The 22,357-nt window shown below is 34.8% G+C and overlaps 1 protein-coding gene across 4 annotated transcripts; it reads left to right on the forward strand.

Moving 5' to 3' along the window:
* The first annotated feature begins 1,787 nt into the window (after positions 1-1,787).
* Positions 1,788-22,335, forward strand: LOC112468193 (glucosylceramidase-like). 4 transcript variants are annotated; one of them, XM_025037261.1, is made up of 9 exons: positions 1,788-2,026; positions 5,169-5,373; positions 17,226-17,301; positions 18,589-18,904; positions 19,690-19,955; positions 20,717-21,145; positions 21,269-21,348; positions 21,678-21,961; positions 22,184-22,335. In XM_025037261.1, exons 3-9 carry the CDS (start codon positions 17,256-17,258, stop codon positions 22,293-22,295), a joined length of 1,533 nt encoding a protein of 510 aa, XP_024893029.1. In that variant the 5' UTR covers positions 1,788-2,026; positions 5,169-5,373; positions 17,226-17,255; the 3' UTR covers positions 22,296-22,335. The 4 variants fall into 4 exon arrangements, with proteins under 4 accessions (XP_024893029.1, XP_024893030.1, XP_024893031.1 ...); XM_025037262.1 differs by having other exon boundaries at positions 5,222-5,373; XM_025037263.1 differs by lacking the exon at positions 5,169-5,373.
* The last annotated feature ends 22 nt before the right edge of the window (positions 22,336-22,357 follow it).

The raw sequence follows: 22,357 nt of genomic DNA on the forward strand, positions 1-22,357 counted from the left end.
ATTTAATAAAATTGAAAAATAATGAAAGTTGATTATAAACTAAGTATTTGTCAAGAATATAAATGTAAAGATAAATGTTCCTTAATGAATAATGAGTTTTCTATTAAGTCCGACTCGTTGTTTTCATCTTCAGATACATAATAGTACATATCACGAGTCAGATTCATTATGCAGTCTTAATGAGTTAATAATGACCGGTAGAGTTCTAGATCGTATCTCAGTAATTGCAGCCAATTATTGGGAGATAAAAAATGTATCGAATGATTTCTCGAATTTTATACAATTGAATAAGCAATTACTTGAACTAAATATCATTAATGACTGAAATAGCTTTTATTTCTATCCTATTTCCACGTCAAAGAACATTATTTAAAAATTTATTTTCAACATTTATAAAAAAAACATCTCTTAAAAATAATATTCAATTATTTTTCAGTTGACGAGAGCAACTCAGGCATGCAGGTAACTTAGGCTACGGTCAACGTGACGCTACAAATGCTTCGAAGCATTCCTCTTCTCTTTTCTTTCAATGAAGAAAGAAAGAGAAGAAGAACGCTCCAAAGCATTTGTAGCGTCACGTTGACCGTAGCCTTAATTTATGAAAATTTTAAAACGTTCTATTGCAGAAACAAAAAATGTTTTTTAAGTAATGCGATAAAAATCGGGGTTTTTTGTTTACAAAAAATTTCTCTATTTCCCTCAAAAAAGTTAACAATAAATATATATTTTTACTTTTATTGTCATTTAAGTGTTTAACTTGACCAGTAATTGTACCGTAAAGATGCCCGGTCGATTTGCGTTCCAAGAATATCCCGTTACAAAGAGACGTTTGTAGTTTAGTACATGACTTTGTGCTAAGACGCGTCTGAAACGTCTTTATTAGACATGTGTATTGTGTAGCTTTTCATCGCTAATTGAATCATTTTGTGGCCTATAATTATGTCATTGCGTCATTGCCGACTGCATCACGCGAACAGACAGACTGACAATGACATATGTATTATTTCGTTATCTTTGATGAATTTCTTCGTATTTTTTTTCTTTCAAGGGTGACACAAAGAGATAATGCATATTAATCATAAAATTAAAAAAAAAGCAATTCATTCAAATGTATCTTGTTAAATGACTTTGAAAAATTTCCGGACCCTTGAAATAAGCAATAATAAATGCTTCTATTCATTCTGGGATTTTCTTGGTCCCTGGAGATAATGTTATCGTCACTTTACATTCTTCTCGGATCAATGTTCCTCTCTTTTCAGCAAATTTGGCATTTTTACGGATCATATTATTTTCGCATATACCAACTTCAATCTTATACATGTTTGCACCCTCAATGAGAGGATATTTATATCAAATTCTCTTTCGTCAAATAAAAATTATCGCTTCTCTCCATTCCTCACTCCTTTATATTGAATAAAACGTTTTTCAGCCAAACTGAAGGCAATAATCTCTTATATAAATCTAAAGGCAATTAAGATAAATTTTCACCTTAAATATGGTTTCTAATTTTTGACGTTCCGGAAATTTATCTCGATATAAACATAGCGCCCAACTTTATAAAACATAAAAATTTATAATGTAATTCACTAGTCCTTAATTTATATTCACGTTTGTGCCCATGTATATCTACATTATAAATTTTTATTTTTTATAAAATCGTGAACCACGTTTACATCGGTTCGATCCGTTACTGTTGTATTTCAACGTGACCGCCGAATCTCGCCGTGATTTGTATAAAGCAAGGCGAGCCGCGGGGATTCCTCATTCGTATCGTAGCTACTTATCGCGCTGTCCGCCTGCCGGAACGAGCGTGTTCAGTACGCCGTTACAAAAGACGGGACGTATAGTATCCAGCTGGGAAGCAATTTCAAGAGGATTCAGTATTCGCGTACGCCGCCGCGCTGACGAGAAAACGAATCACCTGCGGTGGCATTACGCGATCGCGGTCTCTTCGACTTATCTGGAAGAACGGCTTCTCGAGCTGTATCATCTGATACGAAGAAAATTTTTTTCTCCGAGATATCAGGTACGATGTTTTCTCCGTCACATAAGCCGAGAAGTGTCATCGTATTTACATACAGATAGATTTATTAATCATAAATTGAATTATTTCGTGAAAATTTAATAAGAACACTGTAGATTCAAGTGTCATTTCTACATAGCACAAACGTCTAAAAATGACACGTTTAACTGTCATTGTAGAGTTCGTTTTACATGTTTTGTTGCGTGTTAAATTAACACGTTTAATCGTATTAATTTAAATTTTAATACGTTCAACCGTGTTAAATGACGCGTGATTTAAAAAGGCAAAAAATGTGTAAGAAGAGCTTCAGTTAAAATAACACACTTGTATTTGCAGTGAATGCTCCGAAGAGAAAGCAACAAAGTGTTGTAGATTAACAAGAATTTAAAAAATGCTTAACATCGCTCAATGACATTAGTATTGAAACTGTCAGTGCTTGATATTTAATTATTGAAATGAAAATTTCTCCCAAGAATGTCAATTTTCGAGCTCTACTTAATTCGCGGAGTAACAGCGCGAATAAAGTGGCATTTAATGAACAAAACACTTCTGGTTTTATGTATGCAGAATTTAATAACAGCAAATGAATAATAATTTACCAGTTGAAATTGTAAATGAAACGTTGTCTCTCGTAGATCCAATTATGCAAAATTACGTTAAACAACGAGCCTGAAAATCGAGTTAATTTTTATTGGAGCGTCGAGTACGTCTACCCGTATAAAATCGCGAGCATCGATCGAGTCCTTTGCAATGCACCGATTTTAGAGTAGTGTAGAACTGTTACGGTATCCATGGATATTCCGAGCGTTAAGGGAGCACGTTACGAAGAAGTCGCTCTTTCGAGAGGACGAATAATCGGGGAATAGCGCGAGAGAGCAATTTTAAGCTTGATTTATCGTCGATCTCCAAAGGAAATCGCGGTCCGCCTGACGCCCGCAGGATTCTGCACGATATAAAAAGAACCCTTAATCCTATAAGGAAAGGAGGTGCGACGACGAGACTCGAATTTTATTTTCGGCGAGGAAGAGATAACGATTCATCTCGCGGGGAGCTGGACGCGCGGAATATCAGCTTCCGATTTGCTGCCAGTAATTTCAAGAGGGGTTCTTTCGAGCAGCGTTAAATCTTGCACTCGAATTGCTGTGGCAACGCATCGCGCTATCCGATTGTGTCAGTAATCCGAGAGGTTTATACCTCACAATCGTATAAAGTAACGTAAATAAAAAATGCAAACGGTACGTAGATTGTCGTCCAAATAAATTCTACACTATTTAAGTTAATTTTGGGACACGTATGCAAATTGTCATATATTGTATTCGGAAAAGTCAGTTTAGAAAGTCTATAAGTTGTGACGCTGCTCGATAACGTTAATCATTTGTTTAAAATGCAAAATGCGCCTTGCGCATTAGGCAATGCGTTAACAAAGCGCTATTTCCTTTTTTTTCTTTTTCGCAAATACAAGCGCCATTTATTACTTCGAAGTAAGCTTCCATTACTGTTAGCATGAACTTTGCAAGTAAAAATTATATTCCACGAGGGGGGGGGGGGGAAGGAATTTTATTTCGACTACGCGGCATTCGGGACAAAATTCAACGTCGAATATCGCCGGTGAAAGCGCGGCATCGTTCTATGGTTAATCGAAATACGAAATCGGTACAATCTGAAACGACTGTGCAAAGCCGTTGTCGATAGGCAGTAGAGCGCGATTATTATGACGCTCGTCTGTTCTCTCGTTTATACCTTTGTGTTTTATACAGCCAATAATGCGGATTTGTAGTTGACATTTTTTGTCGAAACGAGTCGCCGCCGGATGAATGGCCGAATTAAGCGTGCATGACATATTGTTTTAATGAAGAAGCACGCGTGTGTAAAATGTAATTTTCGAACACTGCTTGAGTGGCCTTCAACAGGTAACGTGGGTAAAAGTTACACGGCGGGTCGTGTGGGGTTTGTTGGACCCCGTAAAATAATTATCGCCAAAAAAATATCACACTCAATTTTATTGGAGAATATAACTTTAAATCTATTAAATAGCTCATATATTAATAGAACAATGAATGAAATTAATATTTCTTATTTCTCCGAATTAAATAATAATTAGGAGAGACCGGGGCTGGTTGCCACTTTTCAAATATTGATTTAAAAAAAATGTTAGCAGTATTTTATAATATCGTATACCACTTTATAATGTAGCTACATCCTTTAAGTATAAGAAAAAAATATTAGACTTATATATATTTATACACAAAAAAGTTATTTAATTCTAAGCAAAATCGTGCAATCTGACAACTTACCCCATACCCAGGGTTGGGTGTCACGTATCTTAAATATAGAGAAAACATACGACAAATAGTTCCTGTTTTAATATTTTATTAAAGTTAGTGACAGTTTTTTGTATAGATTTAACTTAATAATATAGTGCAGCATGAATTACGAAATATTAATAATTTCACATAAACTTTGTAATATAATTTTCATAAACTTTGAATCCTATCTCATTTGAGACAACTTGCAGAATGATCGCAATTCCATAGCGTAGGGTCTGAGGCATGAAATATCTATGAAGTCCGAGTGATTAACGGGAGATCGGGGCAGCGAACAATCATTTTGAACAATGAAAATTATATTTATAATTACTTTATGTTGCAATGACGATTAACTAAATACAGGAAAAATGATCTAAAACTATAATATTTCTTATGACTAAAGAGAAATTACGACTGGATATATCCAAAAACCAATGGAACAATAAAAATAGAGGTAAGAAAAATTTACTTACTACGTCCAATTAAAAAAACAATGCTCGTAAATATCACATGCGATGTTTTTGAAACGAGCTATTTCGTACACCCGCCTAACATGATAGGCGTAACCTGCACTATAGAGAAGAATATGTCACTCAACCTATTAAGCGAGATCTACAAAGCGAGAAGCTTTGTGACAATTTACCCGTGTGACTTCTAGACCCGGCTGCCCCAATCTTCCGTTATAATGACTCGGACTTCATAGATATTTCCTCAGGTGCCTCAGACCCTACGTTATGGAACCGCGATCATTCTCCGCTGCGCCGTAGGGAGGACCGTTACCTCTCAAAAGATTAAGTGCGTTTTATTTTACCTGCATGTTTTGTCTCACTTTCATACAGAATGGGAACGTCCTCTGAATTACACTCTTTGTGAAGATTATTTTCTAATATAGCAGACATTATTGCCAGACAATATACAAAAGTGGAAGAATACGATTCGTGCGCGCCTAGTTTTACTCCTGACTGCTGTCTGAAGGTTGACGAAAACGAAGGGAGTTTCACCGGAAGTATGCAAGGTCGAATCGTTGTTACCAAGGATTTTTCGGTAATTATTCTTTTAAATATGCATACAGCCCCTTTGTACTAATCCCTTGAAGCTGTAAAAACTTTCTCATCCACTTATCCACATATTGAATATCATGTAATAATACACGAAAGTTGATAGCATAGTTATTAAATTTTTCATCAGTTTGATAAAGTAGCTCGTAACTTTGCTATTTTTGTATACTTTCCGCGACGACAGCTAATCGTAGACAGTTTGTAAATATTCAATAGTTATGCGTCATTACCGCGCGGTCATTACGTCAACGATAAATAGTTATCGTTTACTAATCAGTCTCCGTGCGCATCACCGCCTAAATGGAACCTTTGCGCTCTAAATAAATTTTCGCAAGATTTTCAACTTTGGCACTCCTTGAACAAATTACATGTATAAAGTCCTTATATCCGCGTCTGTCTTCATGTGTAAAAATCCCGTCTCGGCTGTCGAATATTATTAATTTACAACAGACACGCTTTGTGTCTGAATCGAAGCGATTATTGGAAAGATACTCGGTCGATCTGAAATATAAAAGCATTTACGTGTCAATGCTGATTTGGGCATTATAAAACGATGAACTGCCGGATGCAGTCGATAAAGTGAAGTGAACACGACAGATAGGGGCCGATACCGGATTGAAATAAAATGATAAAATGCATCTGCACTCCCGAAAAGCGCTTCCCCTCTTTCCCCTCTCTCTCTCTCTCTCTCTCTCTCTTTCTCTCTGGGTGTCTTTTTTTCTTTCATAATGTATCGGCCGCATGTGCAACCAATGACACTGCATACAGCTCCCAGCTGCGGTTAACGGTTCAATCTACTGATTTCAATAATAACGTGAAATTTACATCTCCCGGGCGCAGCCCGGAAACGAATCACGCGCAATGCGAGCGGGAATTCTCGACGAAGAGGCTGCAACGATATTTCGCGACGCGCCCTCAATTATTTGCGACGCGGCGTCGTTACTACTTCCGCGAATGGCATCCATAAGTTTATCTCTCCCGTCTCCGTATTTTCCATATTTTGCAACGAGCGGTAAAACGGTTCGCGCCGAATTATCCGGCCCACAATACACAATACGTCCTGTTAAATAACGCGCGAATCGAACGAATTTCGCCGAAAATTTCCGACGATAAGTGGAGGCAACCGAATTTTCGCATTCGAATCAACGCGTTCTCGCACGATGCATATTCCATTAATGTAATTCGCGCCTTTTCACGCATCGTTATTAATTCTAGCATTCCCCGCAATGAGTGCGAATTTGCATATCGATCGATTTGTACTCGCTATCAGCAACACCGTTTGCCTCATAATAGAAATCAGTTAATTAAACCAGAAAAAGAAGTATTACGAGTTTACAAATTCTTTTCGCAGATTACAAGATATTATCCAGATTATCACTGAGATCATTGTCATCTTTAAAGGTCTGTGATACCAATATTCATGGTACCAACAGAGTGCGGATTGGATAAACGTGATGAGATAAGAGAGAACAATGCGTTTGTCGATTTTATTCGTCACGATGTTATCGTTCCTATTTGCACAATCGTATCGGCATATTGGAAGAGCGACGTTTGCAGGCCCACGTACACGCGCGTACGGATTCGCCGATATCGCGCCGATATCGTGACAACATTCGCAGGGGGCTTGTCCCGCATCCGCCTATTTCTAATTGCGGCGAACAGTTTGTCATATATGGCACGGATTTCCGTGTCGATCGTGCCAAACCCCTCCGGCGGTTATATTAAAATATATATACCGTTTTGCGGATCGAGAATTATACCAATCGTCAATTGCGCTCGCTGTTATATACCACCGATGTATAACAAAATCGTGCAAATATGCGCAATATAGTGCGCGACGCCGCGCCATATATTAAAACCCGGTCGAACGAATGTCTATTGGCATTAGTTTTAATTAAACGTTTGTCACCACATTTGTTTTAAAGTAAATTATAAATAATGCTCTATTTAATTTTGATGCACATTGTACATCTATTTTTAATCGAGTCGAGTATCAAGTTTTCTTCTATGGATTATAATCAATATTTGTCTATTTTTTCCTCCTTTTTTGTCGAGTATCGTTTGATTTTGCTTCACATTTATCGGTACTTTTTACAAGTTTAAGCGTTATATCTCGTCGAGATTGAAGTTTAACATAGACTACCATTTTCCAAACGACCTATTTTACGATCCCGCATACTCTGCAGCGAACCGTGAAAACACATCATTTCCAATTTCCCTCTTTATCGCACCGCGAAAAGTTTGTTTAACGAATATAAATTGTTTAACGAATGTAAATCTATCAAATAAGCGTTTCAGAATTTCTCAAATTGTAAAATGAAGCAGTGTGTAAATGTATAATGTGTAAACGATGAGTTTTACACAGCGAAAGCCCCTCTCTCAATTAAGAGATGTAATCATTGAGAAAGAGAGAGAGAGAGAGAGAGAGAGAGAGAGAGAGAGAGATGTACACGCTTCACAAATTCACCAAGGGTTTAACAGGTACGGACAGAATTGCGGCGCCGCGTTCCGCGAGATCCGTGTTGGTACACGGTGAAACGCACGCGTGAATCTGCATTCGTGCGTGCACTGCGTGCGTTGTATCAGGTGAAGGAGAAGAGGAGAGAGGCGGGGGGTGCGGTGTGCCTTAGTGTTTTCAATTTCCTGCGTTTCGGGGGGGGGGGGGGGCGAGACGACAATAATGACGCCGAGCAGAGACGTAGCGGCACGTCCCTTCATCGCCGTGCGGCTACGTGACGAAAATGACAATATCGCCTCGTAAATTTCGTTACGTGTCGCAAAAAGCCGAAGGATCTCTCTCCCGGCCGCGGATATAAGCGTCTTCGCCGGGCGTCCGCGCGCGCGAACGACCGCGCGACACTCAACGGGAGAGACGTATCGCTTCGCTGCAAAATTGAATATGTCACACTTCTCAAATCCTTATCCTTTATCTTACCGATGTCCTGACTCCCGCCCTCGTTTCCACCGCCAACGACGGCGGCGACGACAGCGACGACGACGTTCTTCTCTCGTCGACTTGTTCTGATCAAAATTACGTCTTTCATGCGAAAGTTCAACGAAAATATATGAAACGAATAAGATTGAATGCATTTTTAAAGCGTTAAATATTAGATTGATCAAAAAATTTAATTTAGATTTTTTTTTCAATTAATCTCAGAAGATTGTCAGCTCGACTTATCTCCCCGCTCGAACATCGATGTCGTTTGCGGGGCGGGGGGGGGTAGCGTTTTCTAATTGTAAGTATCGCTCGGTCCGAAAAACCAATAAAGAGCGAAGATATATGGTTGTCGACTTTATGCCCAAATAAGATAATAACGCTGAGCAAAGTATACTTTATTAATCTGAGATATACTAAGATTATGGTGAGAGATTCGAAACCGTATATTGTTGAGACGATATATATAGACGATATAATATAGAACGAGTCCAAAAAGAGTATTGACGAATGCTTACCAGACCTTTCGTATAGGAATAACGTCGGGACTAATGTCAAGAATATAATGAGGGCAGAAGGAAAAGGGTGTCTTGGTGCGTAAAGCCAAACCTCGTGTAAAAAGAAGATTATTCACATATATCTCATCGTCAGAGGCCACGTATGCAAGGTTACTGCCTGCGACCGACCATATATATAATAAACGGTACTTATAATAACGTGGGAAGAAAAGGTATAGGCATAGGCGGGCGACCGACAATGCCTTCTCAATGTTTGAGCATGTTTTCCGAGATGGACGAAATAAATATCAAAATAAATTCATGGACAAAATAAATTCCCTGTCAAATCGAGTTTATTTTCCGTTCAGGCTGCGTAGATCACATGCGCCTCACATTGTCCAAACTAATGGTGCGTGTCCACTTGCGAGTAAGAACTCTCGAGAGCAAAAAGAGAGAAAGAGAGAGAGACTCTCGAGAGTATCTCTCTCTCTCTTTCTTTTTGCTCTCGAGAGTTCTTACTCGCAGGTGGAGACGCACCATAATAGTTATGCTTATAAGATATATCGTATAAATTCACTATTATTAAAAGATGTCACGATGTGATAAATGTGTTATAATGTTTTATAATAACGTTACATATAGTAACGAAAATATCAAACGACTTGAACGTAAAGTTCATCGTGGAGCGTGTACGTTTCATGCAATGTGTGAAAAAAGTACAAAAGAGATATAACCATTATTATTAAAATGTGTGAAAATAATAGACCACATGCGGCGCAGATATCTTGAAACCGTTTCTTTTTTCCATTACCCTGAACAATGGAACAAACAAACTTCTCCCTTTATATAATAGTAAGAATGTACAAAGGCTTCAGAGCCCATGAATACAATACCAGTCCACACGTTCTTTAAAAAATTTCAAGGTTTTAAGAACCTAACACATTTTTCAAGATCTCATCCATTCATCAATTTTATACCTTAACGTCATCTTGTAGGATAAAGATAAAGATATATACTTTATTTACCCCGAGGGGCCCCGAAGGGCGTTTTTAAAGGGACGTACCCAACCCTATCCAATCCAAGTCAAGAGGGAAGGGCGTTTTTAAAGGACGTACCCAACTCATCCATTACCATTACCATTACCATCCATTACTATTACCATTATCATTTCCTTTGGACCAACGGTTTAACGTCTCTTCCGAAAGACGGAAGACGTCACCTTATAGATGTGTAACCTTCTAATGCAGTTGTAGTGTCATTCTGTGAGGAACAACAGTCCAGTCTACAGAATCTTACACTTACCTTTTGTCTTTTTAGTATCTATTTCTAAAAAATGTAATCCGCTCGAAGACATATGGCAATAATGACAAGGAAGTCATAGCCAAAGTCACGTGACTTAAGTAATCTGAAAGACGAACTAGCAGGACGGATCGGTCACAAGGACATACAGGCGTGACTAATGGCTGAAGCAATATTATCTTTTTTTTTTTTTTAAAAGAAAATATATATATATTTATATATTAAAATATATATATATATATATATATATATTATGAAGGAAAAAACCAAAGGTTCTATTCTTTGATTTTGGTGGAGCGGATGCGGACCACGGTCGTCGCGCAGGATTCTGAGAGCGAAGCGTTTCAGAGTCCGAGCGGCGAGAGCGAGCCCTCGGCGAGTGCTTTGGCATAGGCCGAAGGTAACGACCGGCAATTGTTTACCTTAACTAGCATCCAGCGTACGCTACGCGCGAGCCTTCCGCCGATCCGCGTTTCCGCAGAAAAACTTTACTCCCTTCGTCTAAAGGTGAAATTTCATGGGCAGTGAAAAGCAGCAGCAGATCGTACTGATTGGCTATAAAATAGAGAAGTTCTCGAGTTCCTAGAACTTCTCTATTTTGTAGCCAATCAGTACGATCTGCTGCTACTTTTCACTGCCCATAAAATTTCACCTTAATACTCTGTTCTTCCGGTCCGTGATATATCTCCGTCCTTCAGATTCGTCTATTTGTCACCATAGACATCTATAGATCACTCTATGTATGAGTATATAATAGACTTAACAGACTGAACATTGCCATTGGAGAGCTGTATGGAAGATCTAAAGTCTAAAAGTCTAAAGGACAGAAGTATGCAAAAAACAAACAGAATATATAATAGCTCAAAAGATTAAAATTCAAATGTTAAATAAGGAGCTATGAGAGCCAACGCAAGATTTTCGTGCTTTCTCTTTTCTTTATTTCTTCGCCTTAAAATTTACAAAACATTACAAACGTTTCGATCCTGCCATTGGATCATCTTCAGCATCGCTACGTCATCTTGCATTTCTTTCCCTCTTATTGTCAGTATTGATTTAAAGTGTCGCCATTATTTGAAATGTCACATCGTAGTCTGAAGTTCATGAGTTGATTAATACGGTATTGCGCCTAGGCATAAGGCATTGTGCCTCTTGCTCGTGCCAATCGGTATCAACCAACCCATGAATTTCAAACCACGATGTAACATCTCAAATAATGGCGGCCTAACTTTAAAGAAAATAGAGATAGAAAATACAAGTCTACCACCTTTTAGGCAATTGTCAAACTCCGTCGCGACAGACAGTTTTGGAATGAAAAATTCATCGATACATTACTGGACTACTTCTTCCAACGTCGTTATGTCGTTCAAATAATTGGTAGCGAAACGTTCGATATTCCACAGGGAGTTGAAATATAAAGGCGCATGAAAATCCCAGCTTAACTGGAAGCTACTATGTAGAATAATTTGTTTAGTTCTATTTGGCGATAGGCTTGGCTCCGATATGGCAAAATCATATTGCTTTTCCATTCATCAATTCCTTACGAATTTTAATCCGATTTTATCTGAACCTATTTTACTCGAACTGATTTCATCCATTTTAAATCTGATTTGTCATTTAAATTAATGAGTTGTTGGCTGCTAATATCTACAGCGACCGTTTCTTTGAATTCCTATAGTACAATGTATCTTTTATATTTCCATTAAATGTACAATAATATAGGTTCCTCCGTTAGGCTTTGCAATCGATGCCGCCAATTGCCGACCAGGATCCATTCAAAATTTTCTTTCCTTTATTAGGATTACATACAAAATCCACTTTCGTTACTTATAATGATTTGATGTAAAAAATTTTTTTTTCTTTCAATAGCGCTATTCGACAGATTTATATTCAATTATTATTTGTCGTCTGCATTTAATGCGAAATCCATGGCATTTTCCTTTCTTCTAAATTTTTTCTATTTGAGAATCTAACAAAAATGATTTATCATACGCCTGTCCAGAAAAAAGGACTGATTTTCTGTACACTTTTTCTTTATCGTGTCAATGTAACAACGAGCATTAATGTTAAATTTCACGTCAAATTTGGCAAAACGCCTACATTTAAAATTATGAAAAGTATTTACGGTAACACATTGCGTTTAACAATGTAAGTTTCACACAAAGAATTCGTTGCTTTGGGCATCACTGCGACTTCCCGCTTCTATGTGAGTGTTATGAAATGCCTCTGTAACACAGAATTCGATGAGTTCGACCAGAACGATGGATTGCCAAATATTTTTTCCTGCTGCACGTCGCGCCTGACACTTATTTGACTGGAATTGTAACGAAATTTTTGACGAAAAAAAGAAATCTCTGTGCTTCAACACTTTATTCATCTGATTATCCCCATATATGTGACTTTTTCTTATTTCCACGATTGAAGATGCACATGAAGGGGCAGCGATACGAAAATATAGAAAATATTCAAGTCAATGTGACACGCGAACTAAAAGCGATTTTGCAAGAAGATTTTTATAGCAGCTTCCAGTGGCTATACGAACGATCTAAACGTTGTATGAGATGGGAGGGAATTATGTAGAACATATTTGTCATTAAAATTTCTTGAAATTAATATTTTCTATTTTTTAGAGCACCAGTCTCCTTTTTTCCGGACAGACGGTATTTATAGCAGCTGCTGTAATCTGTAATTCATTTTCGTATTTTTAAGACCGAAATGTAGTTTGAAGTTTTGGTCACTCAAATCAAAGTCTCTTTAAAAATCTTTTGTACTTTTTACACGTCGTATGAATTACATTTTCACCAAGAGCGAAATAGATCATCTCGGTTGCTTTCTATACATTTCTTTTGAAATGCAAAAGAAATGCACTAATATGCACTTATCGTGATTGCTACTGTTTTTAGAGATTATATGGTAGCAATAAGATAATTATGGAACGATGTAGGTTAGCAGTGTCGTGGGTATTTAATATGATCAGACGTAACACGAGTAAATAGTTAACTCCGTCCGATTAGTACTGACGCTAATTGCTATCTAATTGAACTGAAACCTTAGTCCGTGAATCTATGTAGAGCAAATCTTTAGATGATACAGTTAGTTATTAAGCTAATGTACCAGGAAGATATTAAATTATACTATACAAGTGCAGCATATCCATTAGGAAACTGCATTGCAGGAAGTTACGAGAAGAAAAGACTGAGATTATTTAATATAGTAACTTCGCGAATTACGCGATTACGAATTACGTGTGCATGAGTATTACGATTGAATTTTAAATGCTAATTTTTTGCGTATTTTTTACCATCGTGTGTAATCAAAATTATATAACATAATCAAAAATAGATAACGAGAAAAAGAGAGAGATGTATATTTGTTATGATTAAAACCGAGTATTTTTATCGACTTATCTGATGATTGATGCGTACCTTTTATCTTATCGTATTATTTATGAAATATAATTCTTACATAACTTAGAATATTTATATACGAATTAGACGACTACCTTATCCTCTGCTCATTTTTTTTTCTTTATATTTCTTTTTCTTTCTTCTTTATCTCCATTTGATTTCAATGCATTCCGGTACACACACACAACACACACGCACACACAAGACACACACTCCTCTGCCTACCACCTCCTCTTCCCTCCCTCCCTACATTATTTTAATTCTATTTCCTTCTTACTTCGAAAAATCTTTTGTGTTTTTTTAGCTTTCTAACTTTCTCAGCATGCCCTCAGCCTTGTTAGTCCACTCCCCATTAGACCTTCTTCTAATTTCTCTTCATATATATCTCCATCTATCATGCTTTTTCAAGTTTCGTAAATCTTAAATCTTCTTTCTTGAATTCTTTTTTCATATATTATTTGAAAATTTTTTTCTACATACTTTCTATTTTTTCTAAGTTGTTTCAGCCCTACAAATAATTTTATCTATAGAAGAATACATTTAAAAAGTATTCTGTTAAAAATATCTGCAAGAAATATGCTGAATAATATATAAAACTGTTGAACAGCAAGAGCATACTTCTCTCATCACCATGCTTGCTTGTTCAACAGTTTCATATATTATTCAGCATATTTCTTGCAGATGTTTTTAAGAGTATATTTTTTAAGTGTGCTCTTCTATAGATAAAATTATTTGTAGGTGTATATTTGTGTACTTTGATATGCTTGTTCAAAAATTACCATTGTATTGAAAAAATCAAATGCAATCTCAAAAATTGTAAATAAAAAGAGCGTTACAACTAAAATTTATATCTTAGTGTAGTGCAATTCTAAATTATGATTTTTGCGTTTTGAATCCCTTGTACTTAAATATAGATTTTAATATTTTACTTTTCAGTAACTCAGAAAAATCGTTTTTTGAAAATAAATTACATATAATGTTATGATATGGAGCAGAACTCGACATCAATTACAAATATACTTGTTTTACACTTATTTGCTCTCACATATACGCAATATACGATGGACATTGTCTTTCGCATTAATCCGTCATATCTTTTCATTTATAACTAATTTAAGTCATTTATAACACATTAGTCTTTAAAGGACTTAAAAGCCTATTTTTAGGTTTCAAACTGTTTATGCGCTAAAATATCATATATGTATAAGGATTTTTTACGTTGTTGAGTTCTTTTAGTTCTGCAGGAAATCTAAGAAAGAGAATTCCGGAGAATTGAAGCTAATTTCCGAGTTTTTAATTACTTTTATCTTCTTAGAACTTTTTTGTGAAACCTTTTTAGATACTATATCTCTTCTACTTTTACTATTTTCCTACAATCCTATTCTAATCTTACAAAGTCCTTATCAATTTGCATTTTTTATAAATTTCAAAATATATTTTTATAACGAGATTTTGCAAAAAGTACTTCCATATTTCTCATTCGAAACTAAATATAAATAATAATTTATATAAAATTTACAATTATATAAATATTTTATGTAAATATTTATATAAATTTTTCCATCTTTGTTAACGTACCAGACGGAAAGCCTATTTTTAAGCCCTACGAGTACATTGTACACAAGTTATAAAAAAACCTGCCCGTGCTTTAAAGGTTAACAATACATTTCTTTATAAAATTTCTATGTGACAGCAATACATTTGAAATGCAATATATTTGCCTACATTACACCTTGTATATATAGCGCATTTTATAAGATTTCTATATATTATACCAAGGTATACTGGGACGAGTTTATTTCCAGTGGTCTGGAAGAATCCTGAAAGTTTATAAAAAACTTCTAAATGTAATCAGAATTTTACTTACGTTTTGTGAAGGATCAAAATAACCCATCCCAATATATTTAAGTATTAGGTATACTACATATATAAATCTTAAGGGAAAAAACAAAAAAGAGAAAAAACAATTATATATAATTAATTATCCGTATATAAAGAAAATCTTAGAAATTAAGATGTTTTAAAAAGGAGTAATAATTATAAAAAGATGTCAAACAAATCATTTTGATCTCCTTGACAGTTCTAATGTAATAACAAATCTATTTTAAAAATCTAAACAAATATCTGTATTTACTTACGATATACTCAAATTTGTTAAAATTAAATATTATTTTAAGTATGTTATATCTCAAGCGCAGCTGTTCTCGAAGCAGAGCTGTAAATAAGATTATGATCATAAGCAAGCTTAATTCAATCAATTTGTCTCAATACTTAATTACATATAAACGTATTTATCTAACAACCCTAAATTAAAATATAAGACAAACGGACTAATTAAGAGCCAGACACGGTAAATGATACGCGAAAGTTATTTTTATTATATTTATTTTTATTTAAAATAACTTTCGCCCATCATTTACCGCGATTTCCAACGTGGAGCCTATACATCAAATCCTAAATTAAAAATAATCTTTTGAACTTCGAACGCATCGTTGCAAGAATAACTTTTGTTTCCACAAAAGAGATATTGTATCCTAAGTTATTAACAGAATGCGCATTAATTAAAATGTTATTACTGATAAATAAGTCGTCGACTTATCGGAAAGATCGCGGTGTGTTCCGATAGGAACACGTGACTGACGGAGCCAACGCTTACGAATAATGTCGCACTGTTCTTCAGTCATCATCGTACCGTTCCAAAACGAACAACAGTAATGTTTCTGCACTACGGATAATAAAATTCTCAACAGTACTCAGGTACGAAAAATAGGCGCACAAAAGAATAAAAAGAGAGGACAACCGTTAACAATTCATAATGTCGACAATCCTTTTAGTTCAATTTATCTTCAAATGTGTAGTTCAACAATAAGCATTATACTTTTAATGATTGTATAGTAATCAAAGCCTATTCTTAACTCTTCAAAGGTTTTTTTAAGGTTTGAATAACTGGGATTTTATAACTCTTTTGTGTATAATGCAATTAACATAAATAATTAAAAGAAAAAACAATTAATCACAGCTACAGGAAAATGCGAGTAAAATAGAGAAAGCAAGAATAAAAAAGGATGTAAAACATACCGTTTATATATCAGTACATTTCTCGAGATTTTATCTAATAATTGAAATAAATTAATTTACTAATAACGACATTCAATATAATATAAGAATAGTAACACTGGGAATCAATATTATCGAAAAATTGTGTATACATCGGTACTATAACAGTTTTGAATATTTGACGTCTCCAATATCGGTAAAATTAGACATTTTTAACGTGTTTTATAGCGTATATAGTACGTGTACGCGATATCGGTACAAATACGATTACTATGTAAAATTATTTTGTTATTATTTCTTGAATAGATATGAAAATAATAAAATAGATATAGAAATAGCTAAAAAGCAATATTCTTTTATAAATAACATGAATGGGCATTAGAAACATGTAACAAATTATCAATAATTGAGTAAAAACGATATACTAACAATAAATCACAGATAAATTAATTCTAATTATATCTGTTTACGAACTTTACGTACTGATGATTGTTATTGCAAATGTTAGCTTTATTAATTAAACTACATATGTAACATATAGCATATAACACATATACGCTATAATCTGACTATAATATGTTTATATATCACGAGCGTTCCGTTTAAATGATATACGTAAGTGATACACTTTATTACACGTTTGCAGACTAAAAAGTATTCCTCGCCATAACTCAAGATGCTACGCGCAGTAATTCTAATAGTTGCTTTGGTCACAGTGAAAGGTAAGCGCAATTAAAGACGAATGTTTAATAACGTTTGGAATTCCTTTTAACCCTCCGCGAACACACCTATTTTTTCATTCACGGAGAACACTCTGGGTCAATCTGACCCTACACACACTTTGATCGTCCACCATTTTAAATTGACGAGTGCGATCAGCTTGAAAAAATTTCCAGATGTACTTGGAACATTGTTAAATCAATTGATATAAATAAAAAGTGCCGTTGAAATTATTTACATATTTAAAAAAATTTTTTTTAAAATTATTTTTTTGAAAAAATTTTTTTTCAATTTGAGGTTTTTTTTTACGTAATTTACGAACAAAATTTTATTTTTTTATTTAAAAAAAACGGTCAAATTGACTCGATGTGTTCTCGGAGGGTTAACCACGGAAAGTCTTCGAAATCTCTCGTGACTAGTGAAAAAATTTCCAAGTAACCGAGAGACATTATATTATATTCTTAGTTAAATTATTTATACTTAGTATATGGCCGCGTTCGGGGAGCGCGCTATTAGCGCTATTACATCATTCTATCTTTATCGCTCATCAGATGTAAAATAAAGATGGAATAAGCAAATAGCGATAATATAGCGCGCTCTCCGAACGCAGCCTATGTATTATAACTCTCATTACTCTTATGTTTTTTTAAATGTAAATAAATACTATAAATAATTTACTAATTACAATGTAATTAAGTTTTGCCTATTTAAAAAGATACCTATGTTATTGTTTATAAAAAAAAAACGAGAAGACTTATTTATTGTAAGAAATGTTTTCATATTTAAGTTATTTTACGTATTACATATTAATTCTGCATTAATTACGATTATTATCACTTTACACAACTAGTAGGCCTATCTCTATTACTTTGCTGCGCCTCTATTTTGAAAGTAATATAAACCTCGTTTTGCAACGTCATGAATTTCGATGAAATGTCACCGGCGAATGCAAATCGCGCTGATATCGATTTCAGCAAAATTTTCAGCAAAAGTACACTTAAGTAAAGATAAACGACTTCCTTAAGCCTGCGACTTTTGCATACAATCAGCGCAGTTCGGACTTACTAAAACGGGAAAATTTAATTTCGCGACACAGTTTAACAAGCAAAGTTTCTGACTCTTCCCTGATGTACATAGAGAACGATAAGGGAAAGAGAGACATTCAATATTTCTTCTGGGGAATCTCTGATATTTTTAAAAAGATTTTTGTGTAACAACGTGTCAATTAAAAAAGTATGCATGACAACTTAAGTGTCGGAACGTGCAATTGAATGTTCTTTCCATTGCAGGAGACAACTGTATACCACGTTCATTCGGCGAAGGTCGTACAGTATGCGTCTGTAACTCGACGTATTGCGATACGATAAGCGAGCCGAACTTGCAACAGAACCAGGTTTTATGGTACACATCTACTCAAGATGGCAAAAGGATGCAGCTAAACGTCGATAACTTCGTCGGCAAAAATAAGCCCGACAACGACGTGGTTCTCACGGTGGACAGTAGTGAGAAGTATCAAAGGATACACGGATTTGGCGCCGCAATGACTGACGCCGCCGCTCTCAACATTAGAACTCTCAGCAAAAAGACTCAAGGCATATTATTTGAGTACGTGGTCGGCATTATTTTTAGGCGAGCGATAACAGTGACAGAAAAAAAAACGATTGGGAGAACGACATAAATTTTCGTGCGGTATAATAAAATTTTAATAATGTTCAATATTCACCTGCAATGTTGTTTTTTATGAAAACCAAGTAATTACGACACTGTCGTGCACTATCAGTGCTAATATTTCGTGACGATAACAATAGGTTGAAAATTTCCATTTCCGCTTTGCGTTATAGATGCCAATAAAAATTCTTCTCCTTAATCTTTTTTCTGTTATTTTTTTTTAGAAAGAATTAAATTTCTTATTAGATTCTCATTTATTGTCAAGATCTTTTAAAACTTTCTGAGAATAATTCAAGTAATATGAAATCCCGTTAAAATACGTTAGTAAATTCTAAAAGGCGAAGCAAAAGTTTTCCAATTAGCTATTAATCATATATTAATTAACATATTGATTCAATAAGCGGTGGCAGAATAATTTTCCGGGCGAAGCATATTAATCCTGCTGTGGGGATAATAGCAGAATTGCATTACCTCTTTTGCTGGTAAAATGGAAACGAATTAGAAGCATAAATTACAATTCTTTAGCGCAAGATAAATATTTCTACGGTATTGAAATCGAGCAAAGTGCGTTAACTGCTATCTATTGTAACGTGAAACGCAGCAACTATTCAAACAAAATTTAACGATCTATCGGGTTTCGTAAAATTGCCGCAAATTTGTCTAACTGGATTTAATCCGTTTCGCATATTCACGCATAACCGTTCACGTGCATTTATTTTCAGGTCGTATTTTGGTTCCAACGGTAGCAGATACACGTTGACTCGTATACCTATCGCGGGTACCGATTTCTCGACGAGACCGTACACGTACGACGACACACCCGGCGATGTTACGTTAAGTCATTTCTCACTTGTGGAGGAAGACTATTACAAAATCGGATATCTACATTATATCCAGAGTATTATGCCCAATCCGGAAAGTTACAGAATATTCACGACTGCATGGAGCGCACCTCCGTGGATGAAAAACACAAATAGCATAACGTGGGGTATGTCGCTTGCTCAAACAGAGAAACTTTTGCACGGAAACGAGTATTTATTATATACGATTATATTGAATTTTAAAAATTCACAAAAGCCTATTTTTTATTGAAATTTCGCAAATATTAATTATCAGCTACCAGAGGTAAAACGTAATATCAGATTGGAGTGGGATGAAATGGAGCAGGAAATAAATCATCTGATCAATTTGAAATCAAAACTTTACATTATTTATGAAATATTTTTTAACGCAGAAGCAAATATTGATTTAATCATAAAAATATGATATTGAAACGAGCAATTATTTAAAATAATTTTAAAATACTTTTATATGGTTGGAAAACATCAAAAAGGAAGTTACTTCGTTAATTTGGAGTCAATTATTGTATATTTATCAGCAATAATAATTCATATATTTGTAGGAATGAAACGAGATACCACAAATTAAGGTTCTATTTTTTTATCTTTCTTAAATTTAAAAGAAACAAAAGATAATAACTGGTCTATTTCATTTCACAGTCCATCTTACTTCGCCCTCTGTAATTATAATCAGATAACATCTCTCCAGAAAATCAGGTTTTTAACAAAATTATTAATACTACAAAAAGTTGATGTTTTTATTTCAAAAATTAAATTTAACTTAATATTTTCGTCTTCTCTCGTTTATAAACTCAAAATGAGTTTGTAGATGTTATTATATTTTGTTTTTACTATTAGGTGCTTTGATAATTAAATATGAAATACCCGTAATGTACGATAATCTCGACAGGTGTCCTAAAACGTGAATATTATGCACTTTATGCTGAGTATATCAAAAAGTTCTTTGACGCGTACAAAGAGCTTGGTATAAACATATGGGGCATAACGCCGGGCAACGAACCATTAGATGGATTTATCCCATTCTTCCCTTTCAACGCCATGGGTTGGACGCCTACCGCGTCGGCAACTTGGTCCACGGATTTTTTAGCTCCGATTTTGTCCAATGCCGGATATAATCCAGTCTACATGGCGATGGACGATCAACGCTTCGAATTACCGTGGTTTCCCGAGACGATGTTCAATAATCTGAAAGCTCGGGAGCTGTTCTCCGGTGTTGCGATCCATTGGTACGCTGATGATTTTTTTTCACCGATTAGGCTGACCCTAACGCATGATAAGTACCCGGACAAGTTTATATTGATGACTGAGGCATGCACCGGTAAGTATAATTAATTAAACACAGGCCAGCATTACACAGTAAATAATGAAAGATATAACTGTGCGATAGATATGTTTTTCCAAAAGTTTCAAAAAAGAAATTCATGTAATTTTCGCCTCATAGGTAGCAGCCCCTTAGAAATAAGAAAGGTAATATTGGGATCATGGGACCGAGGAGAAGAATATGCCTTAGATATAATCGAGGTTTGTATATGTATGTACTAATCACAATTTATATTTCAAATCATAAACGCGTTTGTACCGTTTTCAATTTTTATCTAATCTAATATAAAGAACACTCTCGATTTAGTTGTAAAATAAGAATCTGCTGAATGAACTTTTGCGGACACACTGGAGTTTAATTAAAAGTATATATTGTTCAGTGTTAATCCGGTTTTTATATTAGAAAATTTTTTTTTAGAGAATTAGCACAATATAGTTTTATTGTGTAAAGATGATAGTAAATCATACATGTAATTATATATTAAAATGCTTTGAATTGTGTATTATAAAATTTATAAATATATTTCTAGAACTTGTCGCATTGGGCAGTCGGATGGGTAGATTGGAATATGGCGCTCAATAAAAATGGGGCACCAAATTGGGCTAAAAATTATGTGGATTCCCCGATTATCGTAATGCCGGAGAACGATGAATTCTACAAGCAGCCGATGTTTTACGCGATTTCTCACTTCAGCAGCTTTGTGCCACGGGATTCTTACAGAATCTTATCTACAGGTCTTGAAGGCAATCAAGATATTGAAGCGATAGCTTTCTTGACGCCCGAACAACAGATTGTTATTGTGGCCGTTAACAAGTTAGTAAAAAATATATTTATACTATATATAATATATTATAGCAATCACATTGTGGAAAAATTCTTCAGAAAAATGTATAACAATTTTTTATTCCTAAAAGAATTTGAAATGTATATTCTTTTAAAAAACTATTTTACTTTTTTTTTAATTACTGTACTTTCTTTTAACATTTTGTTATAATATATTTCTTAAAACACATAATTCGAAATTTTTTGTTGCAGAGGTTCTTCACCTGTTGCTATAACGGTGAAAGATAAGTATACCGACAGCAAAATAAATTTAAATCTATCTGCCAAGTCTTTCAATACATTATTATATTTAGCGCAGCAATAATGCAGAAACTTGTGCTCAAATTGTAAATAAAAAATGTACGTCTAGATAAAATTCTCTTCGCT

Source organism: Temnothorax curvispinosus, unplaced genomic scaffold (genome assembly GCF_003070985.1).
Source record: "Temnothorax curvispinosus isolate PA1 unplaced genomic scaffold, ASM307098v1 QBEX01018224.1, whole genome shotgun sequence".
Taxonomy (NCBI): Eukaryota; Metazoa; Arthropoda; class Insecta; order Hymenoptera; family Formicidae; genus Temnothorax; species Temnothorax curvispinosus.